Raw genomic sequence first — 23,242 nt, 5'->3', positions numbered from 1 at the left:
ACTTTCTGGCATATTATCACAAAGAAAGCATGTACATGGGAGTAACAGTGGCTCTGCCTCAAAATAATAGTTAGCTAACTAGCGTCTGCAGTACTGCAGTCCAAGCTGTGCTCACGACCTGTGTTCGATCCCGGTGGAAACTGGGTTCAGGTAGCCGACTCAAGCTTGACTGAGCCTTCCATCCTATTGAGGTCAGTAAAATGACTACCCAGCTTGCTGGGAGGAAAGTGTAGATGACTGGGGAAGGCAATAGCAAACCACCCCATAAAAAGTCTGCCATGAAAACATTGTGAAAGCGACATCACCCCAGAGTCGGAAACAACTGGTGCTTGCACAGGGGACTACCTTTACCTTTAACTAGCATCTGGACTCATTGTGCTGCCATGAACTTCTGTGTACATATATACTATTTTCCAGAAACTATGTGATGCTTTTTTTTTAATCTCTCTCCTGATAACAATTAGCATTGCTGTAGAATTAAATCTTCTTTCTCTCTCTTTTTTTTTCTCCTGGCATAAAAATCAACAAACACCAAATTTCTCAGGGAAGAAATGCACTTATGGACACAAGTGCAAATACTACCATCCAGAAAGAGGGAATCAGCCTCAGAGGTCGGTAGCTGATGAACTTCGTGCCATGTCTAGGAACACAGCTACCAAAGCTGCTAGTGAAGGAGGGCTGGTGAAAAGTAATAGTGTTCCTTGTAGCACAAAGATGGATAGCACTTCGGATCTCAAACGAACTGCTCCAAAGAGGCAATCAGATCCTAGTATAAGGACTCAAGTCTATCAAGACTTGGAGGAAAAGCTTCCCACCAAAAACAAGTTGGAAACCAGGTCTGTACCTTCTTTAGTTAGTATTCCGAATTCTGCTGCTGCAAAACCCCAAAGTACTGCACCTTTAAGCAATGGCCTTCCATCTGGAGTTCATTTCCCACCTCAAGATCAAAGACCACAGGGACAGTACCCTCCAGTGATGATGGCAACCAAAAATCATGGAACGCCAATGCCTTATGAGCAGTATCCCAAATGTGAGTCTCCTGTGGATGTAGGCTACTATTCAATGCTAAATGCATACTCAAACTTAGCTATCTCTGGCCCACGAAGCCCTGAAAGGCGTTTCTCTTTGGACACAGATTACAGAATTAGTTCTGTAGCTTCTGATTGTAGTAGTGAAGGGAGCATGAGCTGTGGCAGTAGTGATTCCTATGTCGGCTACAATGATCGGTCCTATGTGAGCTCTCCTGACCCTCAGCTGGAAGAGAGTTTAAAGTGCCAACACGTACACCCCCATAGTCACCTTAACTCTCAGCCATTCCTGCAAGGTTACCATGATACGTTAACAAGAGTGCAAAGTTACAGTCATGAAGAACCAAAGCATCATCACAAACCCCCACTTTCGTACATGGCTGTACACCTTCAGCATCCTACTCTTGGGGCTCGCTCGAGTTGTCCTGGTGATTATCCCACCCCTCAGAGCTCACAGCATTCTAAGAACGTGCATATAGGAAGAGCGCTTGTGTCCACGAGAGTAGACAGCATATCTGATTCCCGTTTGTATGATAATTCTCCGTTAAGGCAAAGAAAGTCCTACTCTGGACAAGATGGACTGGGTAGCTGGGACAGGCAAGGCTATGGGATTGATGCTTATGGCTATCGTCAAACGTACTCTTTGCCCAGTAACCCTTCCCAACCATGTTATGAACAGTTTGCCTTCCAAAGTTTACCTGAGCAGCAAGATCAGCCTTGGCGGATTTACTGTGGCATGCCGCAGGATCCTCCACGGTATCAGGACACCCGAGAGAAAGTCTATATAAACCTCTGTAACATCTTCCCTCCAGACCTTGTGAGAATTGTTATGAAAAGGAACCCTCACATGACGGATGCTCAGCAACTGGCTGCAGCCATTCTAGTGGAAAAATCTCAGCTAGGTTATTGATGACGTGGCGACAACGATGCATCTTTAAGGTGTCTATTTAGTTCAGTCTCAGCTTTAATGCTGAGGGAGGTTTGCTACAATAGCATTTGTGATCTCCTTCTCAGCAAGGAGATTATCTAGTAATCCATTTATGTGAAATACTGTGCTATGGAATCTGTATGTACAACCCAATGCATTGGAAGTGACAGGTTTGGTTTTAAATGCTAACTTGAATTTTTTTTTAGAAAAAAAAGAAATGTCACGACTGGAAGATCTTTCCAGTTTAATATATTGTTATGTCTGTGGTCTCTGATAAAACTAATCTTCCATGCAGTGGGATTGGGGGGTTATATGCAGCACTTTTGAAAGTTTATGTGTTTATTAATTTATGTGTTTTTATCCTTTGAGTGCAAAACATTTTTTAAAAAAAACCCTGTGGAAAATGGAGAGGATTTTAAATGCACCCAGCAAACAGTTTTCAAGCTAAGCTTATTAATGAATTGTTTTTATTGCAATTAAGTTATTTTTATTTTATTTGTGTGGTTTTCTTTTTTTGTGCTATAATTATTTTATTTATAGAAAACAAAGGTCTTCTATAGCACTGACTTTATTTTTTAAACCATATGTGTGAGTTACCACTTTTAATGCTGAAATCGGTAACAATATATTAGTACTTTATAGTATGGCACTTTTCATTTGTGGTTTGTTTTATTTTTTAATTAAAATTATTTGGTGATTCCTATTGATTTTTGGTGCAAGCAAATGCAATCAGGGGGAGAGCCTGCCATCCCTTATTTATTATTACGTAGAAGGCAAAAGCCTTTTTTTTTTTGGTTCAGGCGTTGAGGATGCTGAGCTCCTACAAACATGTGCTGTTGAAACTTAGGCTATCCATTTAGGTTACAGCCTTTTCCAACTATGGTGTACTTCCAGTTATCGGAAATGGCAGTGAAGCCAAGCTTTGTTTTTAGATGTCTCTCTTGCTCCTCCAACTGATGCACAGGTATACTGGATACAATGCTTTTTTCATAAAAAAATACCTGTTTTTAAATGAAACAAATTGTTCTCAATGCAATTTTTGTATATAAGATACTGTGTATTTTTTCATGCTATTTATCAAGGCTGACCTGGAGAAGGTTTCATGTTGTGTTGAAGATATGCAACATTTTAATAACTGCACTGTAGTCATAGTATTATAGCTGAGAACGGTTCATTCTCTTTTTATTTTTTTGTAAGATACCATTAGAAGTTCTCAAAGTTAAGTGTTCTGGCTTGTTGTACTATGTAGGCCGGATTCTTTTCACAAACACCAGAGTTTTAGAAGCCGACAGAATGGTCGCTTCTAGTATTAGTAAGGGATATTTCTGGTTTTAAGTCACACGAGCTCTGCTGTCTCCTTTAAAATGTACTTTTGTGTGGCTATATTAGTAGTAGATCTTGCACTCAGTGACAGCTTTACTTAGATGTCATGATAAGCCACTTTACAACACTAGGATTTCCCTGCAGATCCATACTTGGTGATGGTTCCTTGGTTTACATTGTTGGTGCTGATGATCACTGGGTCCATAGATGCTGCTCGAAAACCCCATAGAACCAGAAAGTACCTTTTACTGTTGATACAAATTGTATCTTTAACTATGAGAACTATTTTGGATGTATAGATCTATCTTTAAAAACACACGCACAAATGTGTAAAGATAATTAGACTTTTGGGCAACATTTTATCCCTTATTTAAAAGCTGTAGAACTGAAACCCAAAACTCTGATAGGTAGGCAAATGCTCAGGTCTTTATAATATATATGTCGCTTTAAAAAAAAAAAATATTGGCTTGTCTTTTCTTCCTCAAATGTTACCAAGAGATACCTTATCAAGAAAATAATGGTAAAATGCTGCCTGAAAAGAATATCCAAGCACCTTTTGAATAGGAAAACATTTTTCTCTACTTGTGTGACACTGTGTGTTGCAAGAAGTAGGATTTTGGTATACAGCAAATGCTCCTGACAAGCATTGAACTTGTAGATATATCCAATAATCTGAACCATGTTCAGCTAATTCAGGAATTGTTCTTCTACACAGCTTAAGCTTTCACTGTTGACAAGCAAGATGGGATCTCAGTTTGGTTAGGTCCAGCTCAGGTGGCTCTATTTCCTGCTCTGTCCACCTCTGCTTAGAGAGAATCTATTTCCCTGCTAATCCCTCCCCCTTACCTTAATTGTTCCCTACCCATCGGGGCCTGTTTTAATGGAAGTCATGCATTGTTAAATGGAAACAGGGTACAATGAATCTATGTGCTTCTCCTTTGTAGGCCTCTTAAAACAAATGGGAACTGCACAGAAGCATAGCTCTCATTTGTTGCAATGGGGTTTCTGCATGTGAGATCCCTGAAATAGCTGGTTCGTGTTTTGTTTGCGACTTACATTTTAAGTACTGTTTCAGTTACCATCATTATAGACATATGTCTCTTAGAAGATCTAAGTGGGTTCCTGCCACTTGGAGAATGCAAAAATGTTTACCTGGAATAGAATAATTTCATTTTTGTTTTTAGTTTAATGCTAAATTGGTGTATGCTGTGTTAGCCTGAGTAGGCTAAGCTGTAGCCTACAAACTGTGAGAGAGGGCTTACCCATGCACCGTGTGCTACAGTGTGAAGTGAGCGGCTACCTGGTTTGTTTAATAAGTAATAATTAATTTAAATATATATTGAACAGCAGCCTGTGGGTCTACTGGACTAGAGATTCCAGAAAGTCCAAATTTTGAAGCAAAGCCTGCAAGCTCCCTTTGGTGTTCACATCTGGTCTTTTGCGATGGCCTTCTTGGGGGCATTATGTACATACTCATTAAAAATTGATGGAAAAAACAGTTACTCTGTGTCCTGCAAGAGCCTTTCCATGCTTGCCTCTTTCTGACCTTTAAAGGACGTAGAATTCTACCCTCAGAACATCCTTTTCTTGAAAAAGAAAAAGTTAGCCTGGCTGATCCCCACTCCATATTCTAAGCAGCTCCTGAATAGTCCATTGGTTTCGCTAGGCCTAGTGGCTGTGCCTTTTTTGTGCTCTTTCGCGGCTTTTCAGATGAAATGAGAATGTGTTCTGCAAACAGAAGGGAAAGTTATTTTGCAGCCTGCAGCCATTGGGCTCGTTCACCTGACTCTATGTTGCATACTACTTCTTTTGAGAACGTCGGCAGAAATGCTGGATCTGCTGCTGTTCCCCTGGTCTTGTTCCAGATGATTTAAAAAAAAAAAAAGAGGTTTCAGCAATGGCTGGCTGGTGTCAGAAAAAGAAACACAGTCATGCTACAGAGGTGTGAGATCTGCTTTACATAAACTCTCATCTCAAGAGGAGGTTTCAATGGACTACAGCTGCAAGGGAAGAGCTTAAAAACTGCCATACGCAAAGGGAGCATGTCCAAACGCTGGTTTGGATTCCAGCCATCGTTAACTGTGAAATTAAATATGCTATCTGTGCATATAATTTCAGGAGCTGAAAACTGGGCTCCACTCTAGTCTAATTGAACACAACAGATGAACACAGTAGAAGAAGTAGACCCAAGCCAACATTGAAATGGGACTTTGTGTGCATGTGTGTGTTTTAATTACTTGGAAGCACTTGGCAAAAGCCATACAAGTTATTCTGGAAATGTTTCAGTATTTGTAATTTATGGATGTAACTTATTTGTGAGTGTATATATATATAGTTATGCAACATGGCATTTATTTAATGTTTGAGGGTTTCGGCCAGGTTTTTTTTTTTTTTTTTAAATTGGGTATTATTCCAGAAACCTCAAAGATTAACTTGGCTAGTAGTACTGTTTTTTGAAATCTATGACAGTATTAATCATTTCCTCCTCACTCTGCATCTCTTCAGTATTATCCTCTTATTGGCAGTGCCCCACTCATACCCGCAGTTCGTTATCTGAAGAAAGGAGGCATTGCCAGAAGTACGTCTACGTGTACTACTGTGCACTGGCTTTTAACTTTTTCAGTTGATCAAATTGGACAAAAGTAAAATATAATGCAGTGGAGACTTCTTGGCGTTTGAAGTATGTACTGCCATCATGTATTTTCTACTATCTTGCCTGCTACGATATCCAGTTTCAGAATAGGGTCCTTCCCCCAATGTGACCATATATGATGATAATGATGATGATATTGGATTTGTATCCCGCCCTTCACTCTGAATCTCAGAGCAACTCACAACCTCTTTTACCTTCCTCCCCCACAACAAACACCCTGTGAGGTAGGTGGGGCTGAAAGAACTCTCCCAGAAGAGCTATGAGTAATTATTTTAGTTTCTCTGATCTGAGATCATAGCTGTGAGAGCTATGGCTGTCCCAAGGCCATTCCAGCAGCTGCAAGTGGAGGAGTGGGGAATCAAACCCGGTTCTCCCAGATAAGAGTCCGCATACTTAACCACTACACCAAACTGGCTGTTGTTCCTCCATGATAACATTTATCACCCTCTCTTCTTCCCCAAGCTAATTATTTTAGTTACTCTGATCTGAGATTGAGAGAAGCACTTGCATCTGATTGGATGATGTAGTTGAACTGAAGAGGTGAGTGGGAGTTTGTGACATGAAAAAGTGGAAAATATTGTAAAAAAGAAAAAATGGAAGTATGGTGGAAAACTAAAGTACATTGCATGCTAAAACCTAAATGTTTTTTTCTTGTGCTTCAGGGAGGCTGACTTTTCTTGGCACATACATTTCTTTCGGTCTGAATCTTTTCATGTTGTCACTGCGGGATCGATCCAAATATGCCAACTTTTGTAATGCCTTTTTTAAAAAAAAGAAAGAACCCAAATTAGGATATTTAATATTCGGGACTCTCCCCCCCACACAAAATGCTAATGATGGCTTTTTAACCTTTTATCACAGCATTTATTATTGATGTTTGTAGAGTTCTAGGAGTCTATTTAAGTTTGCCTTAGATCTAATTGGACGTTACATTTATAGTTGCATTCTTTGCTTGCTGATAGGCTGTTTTTGGCTACCTGTGGCTAGATGTGCACTTGAAGAGATGCATTAGCATTACAGAGAATGAAACCTCCCAAGTTCACCTCCAGGGGGTCTCAGCCTCACCCATAATAAGTGTCCCTTCCTTATAAGAACTGAAAAACAACATAATGTAAATTTAAATAATGTGGGTGTTTGTGACATTGTTACAGACACTTGAAATTTCTGCATTGCCCATGGAAACACTCTCTGGCATATAGTGATTTCAGCATGTCACAAGGTCAAGGCTCCCTAGGTTTATCAAAGCTTCCCCCCACCCCCGGGTGTATTGTGTGATGGTATGATCCTCCATTTTAAATACAAATTAAAATAGGAAGGGGGATTGATAAAGAATTGCAACACCCTATGTGCCTTTATTCTGTTAGCTTCATTTCTTTAGTCTTCCTGCCTTTCTATTTTGCCTGATGCAGCTCTTTCAATAAAATCCTTTATTTCCTTTTCCTTTTATGTTTTGCGTTTTTAAAATCTAGTCTTATGTTCTTTTACCTCACTGCTTGCTGGATGGAGAATACCGCATACTATTTGTGTGTATTTAGTTGACATTCCCTGGTAGTATTGGCATGAACTATTGACTCAAAACAGAGTGGTCTGTACAATGAAAGACTTTAAAAATAGTATATTTATTTTCAGGGCTTTTTTTGTAGAAAAAGCCCAGTGGGGGCTCATTTGCATATCAAGCCACACCTTCATGCCAAGCCAGCCAAAACTGTGTTCCTGTTCCAAAAAAGCTCTGTTTATTTCTATTTTAATGTGTTTATGTGGGAAATTTATCCTTGCTTTTAAAGATGGGTAATGAAAATACTCCCCTTGCTTCTGTTCAATACTGGTTGAAAGAAGGGGAAAAGCAAAATAACATGCAACTCTTTTGGCCATATATTTATTTTAAGAGGTTATGTTTAAAATAAATGGGTTGCTTTTTCACTACTTCATAAATGACAGTAAATGTTAAGCAGTGACAAAACATAAGATGTGGCTTAAGATGATTTAGGATAATTTTATATGTCTGGTCTGGCTGTAGATGGATCTGTATTAAGCAGTTTTAAGAGCCAGTTTGGTGTAGTGGTTAAGTGTGGGGACTCTTATCTGGGAGAACCGGGTTTGATTCCCCACTCCTCCACTTGCACCTGCTGGAATGGCCTTGGGTTAGCCATAGCTCTGGCAGAGGTTGTCCTTGAAAGGGCAGCTGCTGTGAGAGTCCTCTCAGCCCCACCCACCTCACAGGGTGCCTGTTGTGGGGGAAGAAGATAAAGGAGATTGTGAGCCACTCTGAGATTCGGAGTGGAGGGCGGGATATAAATCCAATATCTTCTACTTCTTCTTAAATGAAACTTCACTTGATAATGGAGATTTAATTAGACTTGATGTGTTTAAACAAGGATCCCTTGACCATGAGTAACAGATGGGTCTGATGGGTCTGATAAGGTGTCCCCAGAAGGCAGAAACATACACGAGTTACGTTGCAATATGTACTTTTTGAGTGCATTGATAACTGTTTACCTCAGTTCATATTATAGCTACTTAGGTACATAAAATTAATTTTGCAATGATTATATTCAGCTAAAGATAGCCTTAAGTGTTTTTGCAGTAAGAAGGTAGTTTCTTCTATTTAAGCCATGCCCACTATCGAGATAGGTTGCTGTGCCTGTTTAGTGTGCAAAAACTGGACCTTTTCCCTTCATAAGGATTGCAAACATCTATGCCTAGGTTTAATCATCATTGCTTTCACTTGTGACTTTTGGTGGGTATGAGCCTCCAGTGTAGGTATACAACCCCTATAATACCCAATTCCATTCGACAAAAAGTGCAGTTTCATGCACATAAAAGGACATGTGTATGTAGCTTTTCTTCCTTCCCACTCAGGTGATCATACTCTTAGATCTCAGCAAAAGTGTGTAGATGTTTGCAGGACACAGAGAGGGGGAATGTCACAAATATCCGAAGTGTAAAAATTCTCTTTAGTCTTCAAGTAATGTTCTCAGCATGGCCTGTTGTGGAACTATACTACAACATTACATTAATATTGATAAATTAAAGAGATTAAGCAATTGCCTACATTCACTGGTCATTTGTATTTTTAGATATCTACCAGATGCATGTGAAACTGTCAAATTTCCCTTGCAATTATCAGCAGTAGCCACATGTTTGTTGACTGTTTAGTATAATATCCATCTTTGGAAGGATACATTATAACCTTGGGGAAAATGAACACAGACACATTCATTCCCTTGCTTTATGATAAATAATGTGGTTCCAGATTTGTAGCCTACCAAATTGATTTAGTCATGTTGCTTATTCTGTGTATTTCAAATATGTTAACAACCTAGTATGGCACAATTTGGCTTTACCCTAAATCTATTTGGATTCCTAGTTAGATAGGTATTCTGAAAATTACCCTGAAGCTAAATGTAAGAGATAACTTCTAGAGATAACATGGAAAAGTTTTGGTCCCTGGTGTTCTTCCATTTTTAAAATTTTTATCATTTCAGTTTAAATAGTCCCTTTGATTCAGTCTGATGGGATATTGTCTCCCTATAGAAGCAAAGGTAAAAAGTATATATGAAGCATTTGGTGAAGAATTATTTTACTAATCATTGTGTACTTTCTCTACAATATGGCTGTTCAAATCCAGTGAAGCAGTACATGAGCCTTACCAAAACAACTGCAATGCATGTACATGAATTCTGTTAGAAGTAACAAAGAAATAAAAAGTCTAGTTTATTTCCTGATGGTTGGGCTGTTTTTGTTTCTTATGCTTGAGGAGAAAGAAAGAAAAAGAGATTCAGAAAACTACAGGTTCCAGCATAGATAGGCCAGGTTCATGGATAGGTTGACCATCAGATCAGGGCTTGGTTCTACTCCCAAGATGACGAAGGGTGTAACTGTGTGTCTATAAAAACATTTTTAACATGTCTGTGAGCATACTTGCTCCCCTCCTTCAGAGCCTTTATCACATGTGTGGGACCTGAAAGGCAGATTCCTGTAGAAAGAGGACAAATTGCATAGTGTGGAGTTCTGCCTTCAGCAGCAGTAGAGCTGCTAGTAGGACACACCTGCTCTGCTCATTACTGATTTAAAATTTCTATGCTGCTTTGTTTCATCTGTTTAGACCATGGTTGTTATTTTAAGCACTGCCCTACATCCTTGTCCTTTGGATCATAGGAGATCAAATGCCAAGAGCTCACTGATATAGAAACAGCTTTGCAGAGCTTGATAACATGTCCCACAAGGGGCCACAAGGGAAAAGGCCATGAAGGCTTACACTGGATGGAAAGAAGGGTCACAAGGTGAACTTGTGGGGGAATCCTAAACTGGGGAGCAGACTTCAATAGGGAGGAGTGGTCTTTCAAATAGGCAGTTTCTAGGTTTTGAACCTTTGCATCAGCAGAGAGAAAGAAGACACTATGAAAATGGTGTTGTCTACACTCTGCTTTCTGACCTGGGGCAGATGCTGAGACCAAGATCACTTAGCCAGGGATGGTAGCAGACAATGGACTGGAGTTTAAATATTTACATACTTAATTTTTATATGCTTGCGCTTCATATATAGGGAGTCCCCATTTTGTCTTTTATAAACTTATCTATTTTGGCCACGTAAGGCAGTCAGATGCTTTAAGAAATATAAAATAAGCGACATATACAGTAAATACAGATTGAAACATATGAGTAGTCCTAAATATTGTCATAATCCAGTTTCATAACTACTCTTAGGCAAGTCGTGAATATTAGGAAATAAATGGGCCATCTTGTTTTTTAAAGTGATTTGTTCAGAGCTACCTGGAGAGATCAACGGAGCAAGGATCTCAATTCCGGCAGCACAATTTTGCTCCTCCTGCCCCCCCCCCCCAATAAGAACAAAACCAAACACTGCAAACTCTACTCATCTCTCTTTTTATTAAAGGCATTTAATGGTTGCATAACATCAACATCCAAGGAAAAACTGATTAAAGAATCGTGAGCATTTAGGTTACATTTATTGAAATACAAATGCATAGGGTATTTATTATATATCCATACATAAAATGCCCATTTGAGTTACACAGAAAAAAAGGCTCCGCTGTGGCAGCTTTGAAGGAAAAATATTTGATTTGATCTGATCCTGATGTGGCATCAAGGCTTAATACTAAAGGAGTACAAAAATAGCATCACAATTTTAACCCCAAGAAATCCTCCCCACCCCGCCTGCCTTTTGCCAGGTTTCATGCATCAAAATATGAGCATCTGATAGATCCATTATTATAGTATATCTTTGTCAGCTCCAATGTTGCTTTTCATTTTAGCTGCGAAGTAAATGAACAGTTTTGTTTTCTCTGCCTCGAGGGAATGTCGCAGCCAGCTTTTCTAAAGTAGAAGTGCCATATAAAACCTTTTCAAGTGCCATACAAAAAGCTTAGGAAACCCTAATGAAAAAGCCAAGTCGAGAAACAATGACCAGCTTAGCACCTTTGTTTGTTTCAAGGAGTGTAAATGCCTCCAAATAGCAGAAGCCTTGGCAGACCTCAGGCTCTTCTGCCGCTCTTTAGTATGTTTCTGTCCTAAGAGTTGCAGTTCTTACGTTAGTAACCTGCATAAAGAGACAGAAGGGAAAAAAAAAAATACCCAGGCAGATTTAATTTTTAAAAAATCAGAAAAGAGCCACACCACACATGCATGCATGGCTTTAAGAGAGCAACAGCCAGCTATGTTGTTTCTCCCAGAGCTTTGAAAAAAGACCTCTGTGAACGTAAATTCTTAAAAGATGAGAATGAAGCAGGAGCTTGGACGGACAGCTTGTTAATAACTGAAGACCACAATCCAATAAAACGTCATGGGCATTTATTTAAGTCCCATAGAAATAAATGGGATACAAAAGTAGGAGGGTTAGGTTGTGGTCCAAAATGTATTTCACGTATTCCCTCTATACCAGTGCTAATAATGAAATAGCCTTTTGTCTAAAAGTGATACAACAATCTGAACACAGGCTTGGAATTGAACCAACGAAGCAAGTGTAAGCCTTATACTGATGGCAACAGCACTTTGCCTAGCCCTGTTACTATGAAAGTGCTTAATAGTGGATGTAGAGTTGAATCCAAGCTTCTTATGGAAGAGATTTAGCTGCCCTTTTCTCCTGAACGTTTCATATAAGACTGGATGAGGGGAAAGCAACTTCTGATTCTCCTTGCCCAGTGCAGCTCCATGCCACATCCTATAGTGACTCTAATCAGATTTTTCAGGATGCTGCAAAGAGAAGGTGAAGACAGAGACCTGTTCAGCCCATAGACTATTATTAACTCTCCAGGGTCTTACTCCTGCAACCCATTTTTTTTTTAAACGAAGCAGGAAAATCAAAGTGGTTTACAATTGCCTTCCCCTCCTTTCTCCACAAGGTGGAGCCTGAGAGACAGGTGGGGCTGAGAGGGCTCAGAGCTGCAAGTGATCCAAGGTCACCCAGCTGGCTTCATGTGGAGGACTGGGGAATCAAACCCAGTTCTCCAGATTAGAGTCCTCTGCTCTTAGCCACTACACCATACTTGCTCTCTGGCATATTGGCAAATGGTTGTATGGGCTACATGTTTTAGTTCTGGCCTATGACATTCACACAATTTGACTTCTGAAGGATATTCTAATTCTTGCTGAGATGACAAACGTGTTGTCTGGACTGTACCACTTCAGGCAGCAGGACAATACTGCTCTACCCACACTAATTAACTTCATGTAAACAGCCAGCTGCCGTCCCTACTTATCATGAGCAGGGATATTTAAAAAAAAAAATGAAAACTTCAGTCACATAACACCCCATTCACAATTTAAAGTGGCACAACACAGAGGTGAAATATGCTATACCCACTCTGGCGAACCCTTCCAAAGAAATGGTCCTGCCCCAGAAAAGTTTGCAACTTAATCGTTGCAAAACTGATAGTCCTCAGATGATGCACCACTGGAGGTTTGTCAGAAGTGCAGCTGGACCATGGGAGTATACCAGGAGATGTGATTTGATAGGTATTGAGGATACAATATTTACATTATGGGAGGTCTCGTGTGGAGTTCTGCAGCATTGTAGCCTGTTTAACATCTAGGTAACATCTAACAATTGACTAAGATTGCCCAAAACTTTGGACTGGGTTGTCTTCTATATGCTGATGGTACCCAGTTTTTCATTACATTGAATAAGCCTCTAGGAGCTGAGGATCTCCCCGGAGGTTGCTGCTGCTTTATGGAACAGGTTTCCCAGGGACTTAAAGAAGGCCCCGACCTTGCAGAGATCCTGAAGACTTGGTAAGGCAAAGCTTTTCCAACATGCCTTTTGTGGCTTCTGTAAGGAGATCAGTTATGATGGGATAATGGCTTGCTTTGAAGCAGGCTTTCATGATGCAAGCTGCTGAGTCCTATTGATGGGTGAAATGCAGGATAGGAATATTTTTAAATATTTTTTCAAGCTGCCCTCTAGAATTCCATTTTATCAACAGGGAGCTTTAAGAAGCCACATGAGCCTAGACATACTCCCTCTAAGCTTGAAGTCTTGTGAGCAAAAATTCTACTTTGTGAGCTGCTGGCATTAAAGTTGTGAGCCACTGCATAAATAAATTTGCTCTGGGGCCATTTTTCCTGAGCTAAGAGAATGATGTATGAGCTGGATGCTAAAACTCAGCTTAGAGGGAACACTGGACTAATGAAGAACTGCAGATTTATACCCCGCCCTTCTCTCTGAATCAGACTCAGAGCTGCTTACAATCTCCTATATCTTCTCCCCCCACAACAGACACCCTGTGAGGTGGGTGGGGCTGAAAGGGCTCTCACAGCAGCTGTTCTTTCAAGGACAACCTCTGCCAGAGCTATGGCTGACCCAAGGCCATTGCAGCAGGTGCAAGTGGAAGAGTGGGGAATCAAACCCGGTTCTCCCAGATAAGAGTCCGCGTACTTAACCACTGCACCAATGGTGATTGACTCTTGTGCTTGAGATCCTGGAACTCTGCTGGAAGAACAGACAATATTGACTTAAAGGGATTGGAATAAGGTAACTTCATATGATGCATAGTGTTGTATGACAGCTTCCTGAGCCTGCTCATGACATCAGCAAACACCCAGGCAGTGCACTGGTGATTGACCTTGAGCATGAGAGCAACCTTGGAAGTACCATGCCTGACGAAATAAGGCCATAAACATTTTTCACTTACACTTTTAAAACAAAACTTGTTAAAAACCTGGACATTAGACCTTCCATGTGAGAACAGTGGGAGTGGGTCCCACTAACATTTCCAAGCAGAAGTGGCAATACATTCACACATGGCACCGAGTTGGAAGCCTCCTTCACCTTTCTCAGAAGTAAGGATTTTACACTGAAGGGGACAAAGGAACATGCTAAGGCATCCTGAAGTGAGGACGCCCAACAAGAAACATGTACCCTCTCTCAGATCTTTGCATCATTTCTCAGGAAAAATGCTGACTGGGCTATGTATGGGGATGAGGGAAGCAGAACATGCACTAATACTGTACAATCAGATTTAACTACAAGAAGCCCTGATCTGGATGGTCCAAGCTAACCCAATCTCTTCAGATCTTGGAAGCTACATAGGGTCAGCCCTGGTTAGTATTTGGATGGGAGGTCACCAAGGAAATCCAGGTCACAATCCAGAGGCAGACAATGACAAACCACCTCTTTGTTTCTTGCCTTGGCAACACTAAGGAGTCACCATTTATCAGCTGCAACTAGTTGGCATTTCCACCATCATCACAGCCCAGTTCACATGGCCGCTTGTGTGTTGATGAGTGGTCTTGTGAAAGCACATCCCATACAATAAGATCATAGTATCAGGGTGTCTTACAATCATTGGTGTTTTGGATTCCCATCTGCCCACCCCTGAAATTCTGCTATTGTGGGTAGTCAAGGAACCCTCAGTACCAGTACAGAGCAGCAAAATATGTGTGTGTGTGGGGAGGGGGGGGTTAGCAAAAAGCACCTTCAGACTCAACAACACTGTTGCCTAATGTTTCACATTATGATGCTACCTGGCAATCATAGGTGGGGTGCTTTTTCAAGACCTACATCACACACAGCCATCTTGTGGCAACTTTTCTAATTAGAAAACTTTCCATGATTGATTTGAAAGGTTATTCAGGCTTGAATACATAAATATGCATACACATACCTCTGAATTCTACCTTGATTCAACGCATCCCATGAGAGGCCCTTAGGCAGAAAACATGCTGTGAAATGAACTGTACTCATGGAGAAATGGGCTTGGATCAACCCAGATCTCCATGCACGCTGGTTCAAAATGAGAATATGGTGAAACCCAGTTTGCATGGTCACAATGACAAGTGTCCACAAGGAACTGCACAATAATACAAGCTGTCCCTTTGATTCTACAAGAGCACTCCCCTCACCCCCCAATACCCAGAAATGCAGGAAGGCAGCTTGTGTCACAACACTCTTCATTTTTGTGTAGAAGCAAGGCTTCCTTTTTCTCAATCTTTCATCAAACGTTCTGAACTGCTTCTCAGATCTACACAATCTACAGCAAAAATGATCTCTGCTACAGCAAGCAGAAACTGGAGTCTTTGGCAGTAAAAAGGAAATTAAACACAAAGGGTTGAAATCCTACTTAGTTTTCAACATCAGAATCTTGCCAAGAAACTCAGCACTGGAGGTTCTTCTGCTTTGTTCTCACGACTATCCTGTCGGGTATTTTAATCTGAATGACAGCTCCAAGGTCACCCAGAGTTCTTCACGGCTGATTTGTCCCAAGTTCAACAATCCAGCCACTCCATGTTCCTTTATTGATGTGACACATCGGCAAAGCCAAAATTATAAGTATGGGAACTAATGGGAAATCTTTCATTTGAGAGCAGCCATCATTTGTATTGACTATCACATGTCACATGCTCCTCTGGAAGACTGAAAACCTGTATATTCCAGCACTGATAAAATAGGCGAGCACAAACTTCACAATGGCTACATCATAAAAGCACGTTAGGTATTCTGGATTTCACAGGAACAGGCAGAAAATAGCTCTTACATAATGGATATGGTTAATTTAAATGAACATCTTAAGTCAATGGGTTGCATCCAAACCATGGCCCATTCCATGAGCCCTCCCACTTATCATTCAAAGTTGTAAGTAACTTCCATAAATTCATCCTACAGCTGATAAAGAAGGAGAAGGTGGGAAAGAAAAAGAAGAAAAGGAATTTCAAAGCAGCTTAATCACCTTCCCTTTCTCTTCCCAAAACAGACATCTTGTTAGGTAGGTGGGGCTCTGAGAGCTCTGAGAGAACTGTGACTGGCCCAAGGTTGCCCAGTGGACTTCATGTGGAAGAGCGTGGAATCAAAACCTGGTTCTTCAGATTAGAGTCCACCGTCTTTAACCACTGCACCACGCTGGCTCACCACCCAGAGTTTTGCTCTCAGTTCTCTGGATCCTGACTTTTGTGTGCAGTAAGAAACTTTTGTGCTATCTCCATACGCACCTACTCAAAATGGGTACGTGATGAAACCCAGTCAGCATGGCCAAGATGGATGAAATCTATTCACCAAGCATGCGGTAAAAGAAGGGCAGACTCAAACTGTGTAAATACGTGCATCTGATTCCAGGTCATGTAATCTCAAGAAGAATCAACAAAAAGGGCTCAGACTGCACTACTGTCTGCATAATGTGCAACCCCCCCCTTTGCCCTCACAAGCAAACTTTGCTCCAATTATTGTTTTTATTGTGCTTGAAACATTTTTCATCAACAAGCATAGGTTTTTACAACGTAACTAAACAATGCTATCAGGAGAAAGGTGGATTAAATAACAACAGTGAACCTCAGAAGAATGAACTGTATTCTCTTTATTGTTAGCCAATTAATGTTATCCAAAATAATAGAAGTTATTAACTGTAACTTGATTTTTACAACACAAAAACATGATGCTAATGGGGGGGGGAGAGGGAGGGAAGCATGTTGCAAAATTTCTTCATCAGGTATTTTATTGATGTCTCTGCATCATTAAGTGTTCCCCCAACAGCAGGTGATGGACCATTATCACCACTTTGTTCACTATGAAAAAACTTTGTTACAGATCTTTTTATTATTCCCAACTGCTTAGAAAAATTCACACAGCTTTCATAAATGGATTATTATATCCATTTCAATTCTAGCCTATACATTGTAGGATATGAACAGCAAATCTAACTGGCATCTCCCCACCCCCGATAGACTGGCATTATCGATGCACGTGCACACATTTCGGGGAACAACCAGGAAATACGAGCACAGCATTGTACCCTGGTATGGCAAAACACTTTGGAAATTCAGGCCTCATGATTCAGCACATGAAATCCCACAAATACATAGGAGCCATGTTCAGCTACAAGTAGCAGAAAACGCTTAAGGGGAAACCAAGCAGTGTTTTGAATTTGTGCACAGCGTTTGTAGCCCAATCTATTCAAGGTTAACCAGCTACCTTTACCCACAAAATCCAGAATACTTGTGTGTGTGTACATCAATATACATTCCCCCTATCATGATGTCCTCCCACTACAGTTCTCCCTTAAATTCATTGCCCCCCCCCACAAAAAAAACCCTCAACAGAACTTTATAAGAAACCTGTGCATGAAAATTTAATAAAATGGCAATTTTAATAGGTAAGTGTAAATTTGAGTGCATAATACCAAATGAAAGGTAGCTGAACCATCCTCAGAGAAAGCAGGGTTTCTTTCTCCAACTGCTAGTTCAAGATCTATTAGGCAAGTAAGTACATACTTTGATTTCTACAGGGGGAGGGGGGGAGGTAAAAACTCATGGGTGTAAGCTTTTTTATTAGTCATTTCAAGAAGAATGAGATGAGACAGAGGACTCATCGGCTGTAATGCGCATTCAATGCTTGTTGAGTGCATGCTGAGCGTCAGCAAGGTTTGTTCATCTAGCTCTTTGCATCTTGTTTTGCCACAGTCTCCATGACCAGATTTCACTCAAAGGCAGAGCACTGTATAGGCTGTTCCCTTGCACCTTCAGAGTTATCACCAAGGGAACAGAAGGAATATGATGTGCAAAGTGGCCCTAAAAACAAGCTTAAGGCAGCATTGTTTCATGCACCACCCTTCATTAACAAATCAGCCTCCAAACAATGGTAGTTTAGTACAAGGGAATCTAGAAAACAGGTTCAAATCCAACCATTTCACACCCTCTCATTGGATGGTATACCAGTGACCAGTTACATTTTTTTTAAAAAAATGTAATATACACAATGCACAGTTTTTACTCAACAAAAAGGCAGCTGAACGTTGTTTGAGAGCTATAAATCTATGCCCTAGCCAAAAAAAAGAAAAGAAAAGGTAAAGGTGCCTAGATTTGTGTAGAATTTAGCTAGGGAGAAATCCAGGTTAACATAGTCAGCATTTCAGTATGGTGTTTGAAGGACCAGTCATCATGTATATAGAGTGAGGTAGGATTCTGTCCCCTCCTTGGGACTGATGTTTTCATATGCTCCCTTGCCAGAAAGGTCCAGGTTTTCCACCTTGCAATTCACTGGGCTAACTGAATGCAAAGTGGGGCGCTAATCCGCTCCCTACTTTTATTTGGGTAACTGAAGACTTCAGTAAAAACAAACCTATAAAGCAGGAGATATTCTACAGATAACGTTCCATTTCTTTCTTTATTTTTTAAAAAGTTAAGAGAATGGTGGAACGGCTACCTGCCCTCTAGACCTTTGTGAACAAATAGGCAAAGAAAACCATCAATGATGACAGGACGTGAAACACCAAAGAATTCCACTCTAGAGGTGAAAACAAACCCTCTGCAAAATATACAATAAATTCAGCAACGTCAAACTCCTTGCAAATGTGCTAAGCTGAAGAGAACATTCCAAAGTGTACCCATGCCAAAACCACGGCCAGTTATAAGATTAAAGCCAGTGTCTTTTCAAATGATCAATGCTTAGGTGACAGCCTGAGACGATGCTACTCTTTTAGTGGAGAAAGAATAAAACATAGGATATGAGATCATGGAAACTGCTACCACAACCCCACAAAGAGCCAGAGATGACAGGGCTGCCTTAATGTTGTATGACTCATGAAATGCTGCTTAACCACAAACTGGTATAAGTGCTTTGGCAAGGTGGAGTGTGTTCCTTTCATGAGTGGAAAAGGCCTGTGTTTCTCTGCTGGTGGTTCAAGCTTAAAGAAGGACATATATGCAAAATAACAGCTCTCACATTGCTTCAAATTCATCAATGCGCTGCTTTGTATTGCCTTGTCTGATCTGTCGGAGAGTCTTGTATTTATCGCGGCCTGCTTTGACATTCTCAGCATGAAGGACGTCGTTCTGAGTTTTCTTGGTTTCATCCCTTGCTTGGGCCAACTCGGAACTCAGGGCCTGTCAAACAAAAGCCTGGAGTTTAGACATTCACTCTTTTAGTCTTCAAGGGACACTTCATTCGGTATTAAGAAGTTTGTCCAGCCTAATTTAGCACTGTGCCTTAGTCTCACAACTAAACAGTCTGAATATGTACATAGGGGAGTACAACACTGCACTAAGTTCAGAATTCTGCACTAAGATCAGAACAAAAATAGCTAACTCTGATTCAATCTGTTCTAGTATTTTTACTATATCTGAAATGCAAGCATGGCAGCTGTGATCCAAAGCTCATATAACATCTTGTACGCATATGGCACACAAAATGCTATCTATATTCCTGGTAGCATTTTGTGGGCAACTTATCCATCAGCATCAGGAGGCAGTTTCCGGCGGGGAGGGAGAACAGAAAGAGACAGCTCAGGAACTGAGCTACATCTGCAGAGCTTGCTATGCAACCCTTTGAATCATGGCCCTGGACATACAAATATGGAAGCTGAATGATATTAAACCAAGCAGGCATGTAGAACCATCTCTATGCTATCATAAGAATATTTTCTACCTACCAACAAAGGGGTGGGGGGCATGTGCAAGGTTAACAGGAAACTGCAAGACTTCAAATGTTAGAGTTATAAAATCCTGCACACTTCCCATCAATACCTCCAACACAAAGAACCTGCTGACAACAAAAAAGCCTCTTGAAAGCAGGGAACATTTTCAAGTAGGACGTTCAAGGGCCTTGCTTTGATACACACAGTGGTTTGAATTCAGTGTGTTGTGAATTGAATGAATTCACAGAAGCACATCTTTCTCACTTTCCCCATGTGTTCTCCCCCGTCACCCACAAACAACCTTGAGGGGCCTGGGGACTCTATGGAACGGCATTGCCACTTAACTCATAAAAGCGAGGGAGCGGGGGAAACTCCAACCATTTCCTCCATTTTGCAACAATCCCTGGGCTGCGTGAAATACTGTTCTGGAGGGTACTTCAACCCTCAGCAGTGCTGGGAGGGGAATGCTGGTGGAAAGGGAAAGACCCCTTTGCAGGAGCTCACTTCATTAAGGAGAGCTTGGATTCAACTCAGAATTCTTTCAGAGAGAAGTTTTCAGAAGATCACCTAAGGCTTTCAATAATCCTTGCGAGCAATTTCAGGAGGGGCGGGGCTGGGAATAAGGATAAGCACACAAGTGGCATTAATTTCGGTAGACAGCAGCTGGCCAGATATACATCTATCAAAGCCATTCTGTGAAACAGGAATGCTAGGGTTATGTGTGTGTGTGTGTGTGATTAAAGCTGCTTTAAAATAAATTCACCTAACTGAAGGACCCTTTCACATTCCCTCAACACATCACAGATTTGTACATTAGAAAAAAATGCTTAATCATAAAATGATATTGTCAGGAAGCTTGTATATTGGTTTTGACGTCCTTCCAAAATAAATGGCACCACTCTATGCATTATTAAAGGGATCAAAGGCTTTATATAAAGGGACCTTAACAGGCACTCCACTCCAAGCACTTGAATTAAAACGTAACTTTCGTTTCAGCCTTGGTTAAACAGTTTGATGTTGAATGGTCAAGCAGAACAAAAGCCGAGGTTTAAACACATCACCCTCTTTGGTTTACGCCAGTCAGACTAGCAGTGTAGCAAGCTCAGTATTGTTTATTCTGACTGGCTATGGTCCCGGAGGTGCCAAGGACTGAACCAGAGACGTTCAGCGTGCAATGTCTGTGCTCTATCACAGATTCATGGTCCCTTCCCACTGTAACAACTTTTTTCTAGAATTTAAAAGAAATATTTAAGCTGCTGTCCTCTGTGTTACCTGCCCTTTTGCCTGATGCAAAAGCATTAATGCCACACTAGTTCAAGGGACTTTATGATACTCGGTGCAGTTTTTCCCTCTTACCAGTTGCCACTCATGCTATTTTATTAAATGAAATAGTTTGGGAACAGCACAGGTTAGAAAACAAATTAAAATGCTATCCCATCACCACTTTGTTTATCCACGTGCTTACTGAAACACAAAGCTACTTTATTATACAGGGCTGCTTACATGTGTGAAAAGTATGGATGATAAATTTCCACACAGCAGCATATACTCTGGCCACAAGCTAGTGAACAGCACGATCAGCCCTGAGACTCCAGCCACAACATCTACTGCAACTCAGGGACCATGAAAGGTTCGGTTATGGCTTTCTGTTGAAAGTTTATGCTGTTGATGTTTTAGGCATTTCCTTTCCAGCAGATAGTTTTTACTGTTAAAATGATGCACGTCATCTCAATAAGCTTTCAATGGGGTGTTCCAATTCCAAAAGCTGATTTTTAAGTTTCCAAAGCAACTTGTGATACAGGAGTGAGGGATCTGCAGTTCCAAGGAAAGAAAAATGGGGATGCACATCTGCAACCAATGCTCATCTTTGTGGCTTCTGTGCAGGCCCAGATGGGACTGCCTGAGGACACACCTGCCACGGGGGGGGGGGGGGGAGTCTTCTACTAGACTAGGAGCACCCCCCTCCTCTCCATACTGCCACTGCTGTTTTCTCTTTTCTTCACCTCATTTTTGAGGCTGAGATTTTTTTCCCCTCAAAAGTTTTTCCTGTTTGTCATCAATACTTATTTTAATGAAAAATAAACTACATTTAAAGAAGAAATTTTTCTGGATTTCCTCAGGATTGGGCCAACAGCTGTTTTAGAACTACAGTTCCAGGGAAAGAAAACAACTGTTGTGAGCATACACAAGCCTGTACACAGCTCTCTGATCCAAGCCTATGCCAAAGGTCTTTTGTTACCTGGAGCTGCTTCTTAACACGTTCGTTCTTCTGCGTCTCTGTTACTCGCTCTTCCTCACTCCTGTGATTTGCGACCCCTTCGGAAGCCAGTTCTTCACTGGCTTCAGCGTTATTCTCATCCTGCTCATCGTGTTCATTCTCTGTGGGAGGAACTACTGGTGGGGGTGGAGGTGGAGGAGGAGCAGACATCACCGTCTTCAGTTCTTCTTTGGTCTTTTCTAAATCATCTTGGGCTGCAAAAGCCTAAAAGAGCAATAAAGATTACTTAAAGACCACAAACTACCCACTGCTGCCATACTTGCACTTGAATGCATCAGAGTCAGGGCCAAATTAGAGGATAATACACCCTCCAGTCAGCTATGGGGATGTGGCAGAAAATTGACTTAAGAAATTTGGTGGTAACAGTTTTACCTCATGATTTATAAGTGAAGTCACCTGAAGCCTCTAAAATAGAAGTCCACTGATGTATCCCTGTACTCAAGCCTGTCTTGCTTTCTAAATAAATATTGTAGCTAGCAGACGAAATTATAGTACAAAGGAACAGTGCTAAGCCAACTCTTCCCTACTGAACGATTTGACAAAAATGATGCTTTTAAAAGAGTCAGCAGCTTTTACTGTCTCTTAACTAAGATTCAGGTTTAGGCTAACATTTAGGAAGTGGCATTAGAATAAACCATTCTTTGGGCACAGATACATTTATTAGGACACTTCTAAGCCCCTACACAAACTGATGGAAATAATTTTAGCATCATGTTCAGTATGCAGTAATATTTTAGATCCAGTACGAGAGGATCTCATGGATTGCTGCCTTGTCATGGCGAGAGGGCTTGCGCAGTTCAATGAGGCTGTGGGCTATGCCATGCAGGGCCACCCAAGATGGACAGTCCACAGCTGAGAACCCAGACTAAATGTGATCCACTGGAGAAAGAAATGGCAAACCACTCCAGTATCCTTGCCAAGAAAACCCCATGAACAGAAACAAAAGGCTAAAAGATATGGCGCTGGAAGATGAGCCCCTCAGGGCAGAAGGTGCCTAATGTGCTACTGGGGAAGAACGTTCAAGTAACCACAGAAAGAGTGAAGCGGCTGGGCCAAAGCCAAAAGGACGCTCAGCTGTGGATGTGTCTGATGGTGAAAGAACAGTCCGATGCTGCAAAGAACAATACTGCATCGGAACGTGGAATGTAAGATCTATGAATCAAGGTAAGCTTG

General features: G+C 41.0%; 2 protein-coding genes across 4 annotated transcripts in view; one reads left to right on the top strand and one right to left on the bottom strand.

The window, feature by feature from the left end:
* ZC3H12C (zinc finger CCCH-type containing 12C) overlaps window positions 1-3,179 on the top strand; it is a 61,755-nt gene extending 58,576 nt beyond the window's left edge. For both annotated transcript variants that reach the window (XM_060234842.1, XM_060234841.1), the window contains one exon: window positions 545-3,179. In XM_060234842.1, the coding sequence (XP_060090825.1) occupies window positions 545-1,938 (1,394 nt within the window). In that variant the 3' untranslated portion in view covers window positions 1,939-3,179. The remainder of the gene's footprint in view (window positions 1-544) is intronic.
* A 13,543-nt stretch (window positions 3,180-16,722) lies between these two features.
* The window catches only part of RDX (radixin), a 59,327-nt gene continuing 52,807 nt past the window's right edge, over window positions 16,723-23,242 (bottom strand). For both annotated transcript variants that reach the window (XM_060234839.1, XM_060234840.1), the window contains 2 exons: window positions 22,031-22,273; window positions 16,723-19,261 (listed from right to left, as the gene is read on the bottom strand). In XM_060234839.1, the coding sequence (XP_060090822.1) occupies window positions 19,097-19,261; window positions 22,031-22,273 (408 nt within the window). In that variant the 3' untranslated portion in view covers window positions 16,723-19,096. The remainder of the gene's footprint in view (window positions 19,262-22,030; window positions 22,274-23,242) is intronic.

The sequence above is a fragment of the Heteronotia binoei genome, chromosome 3 (assembly GCF_032191835.1).
Source record: "Heteronotia binoei isolate CCM8104 ecotype False Entrance Well chromosome 3, APGP_CSIRO_Hbin_v1, whole genome shotgun sequence".
Taxonomy (NCBI): domain Eukaryota; kingdom Metazoa; phylum Chordata; class Lepidosauria; order Squamata; family Gekkonidae; genus Heteronotia; species Heteronotia binoei.
Note: the sequence above shows the minus strand (reverse complement) of the source record. Positions and strands in the feature narration are given on the sequence as shown.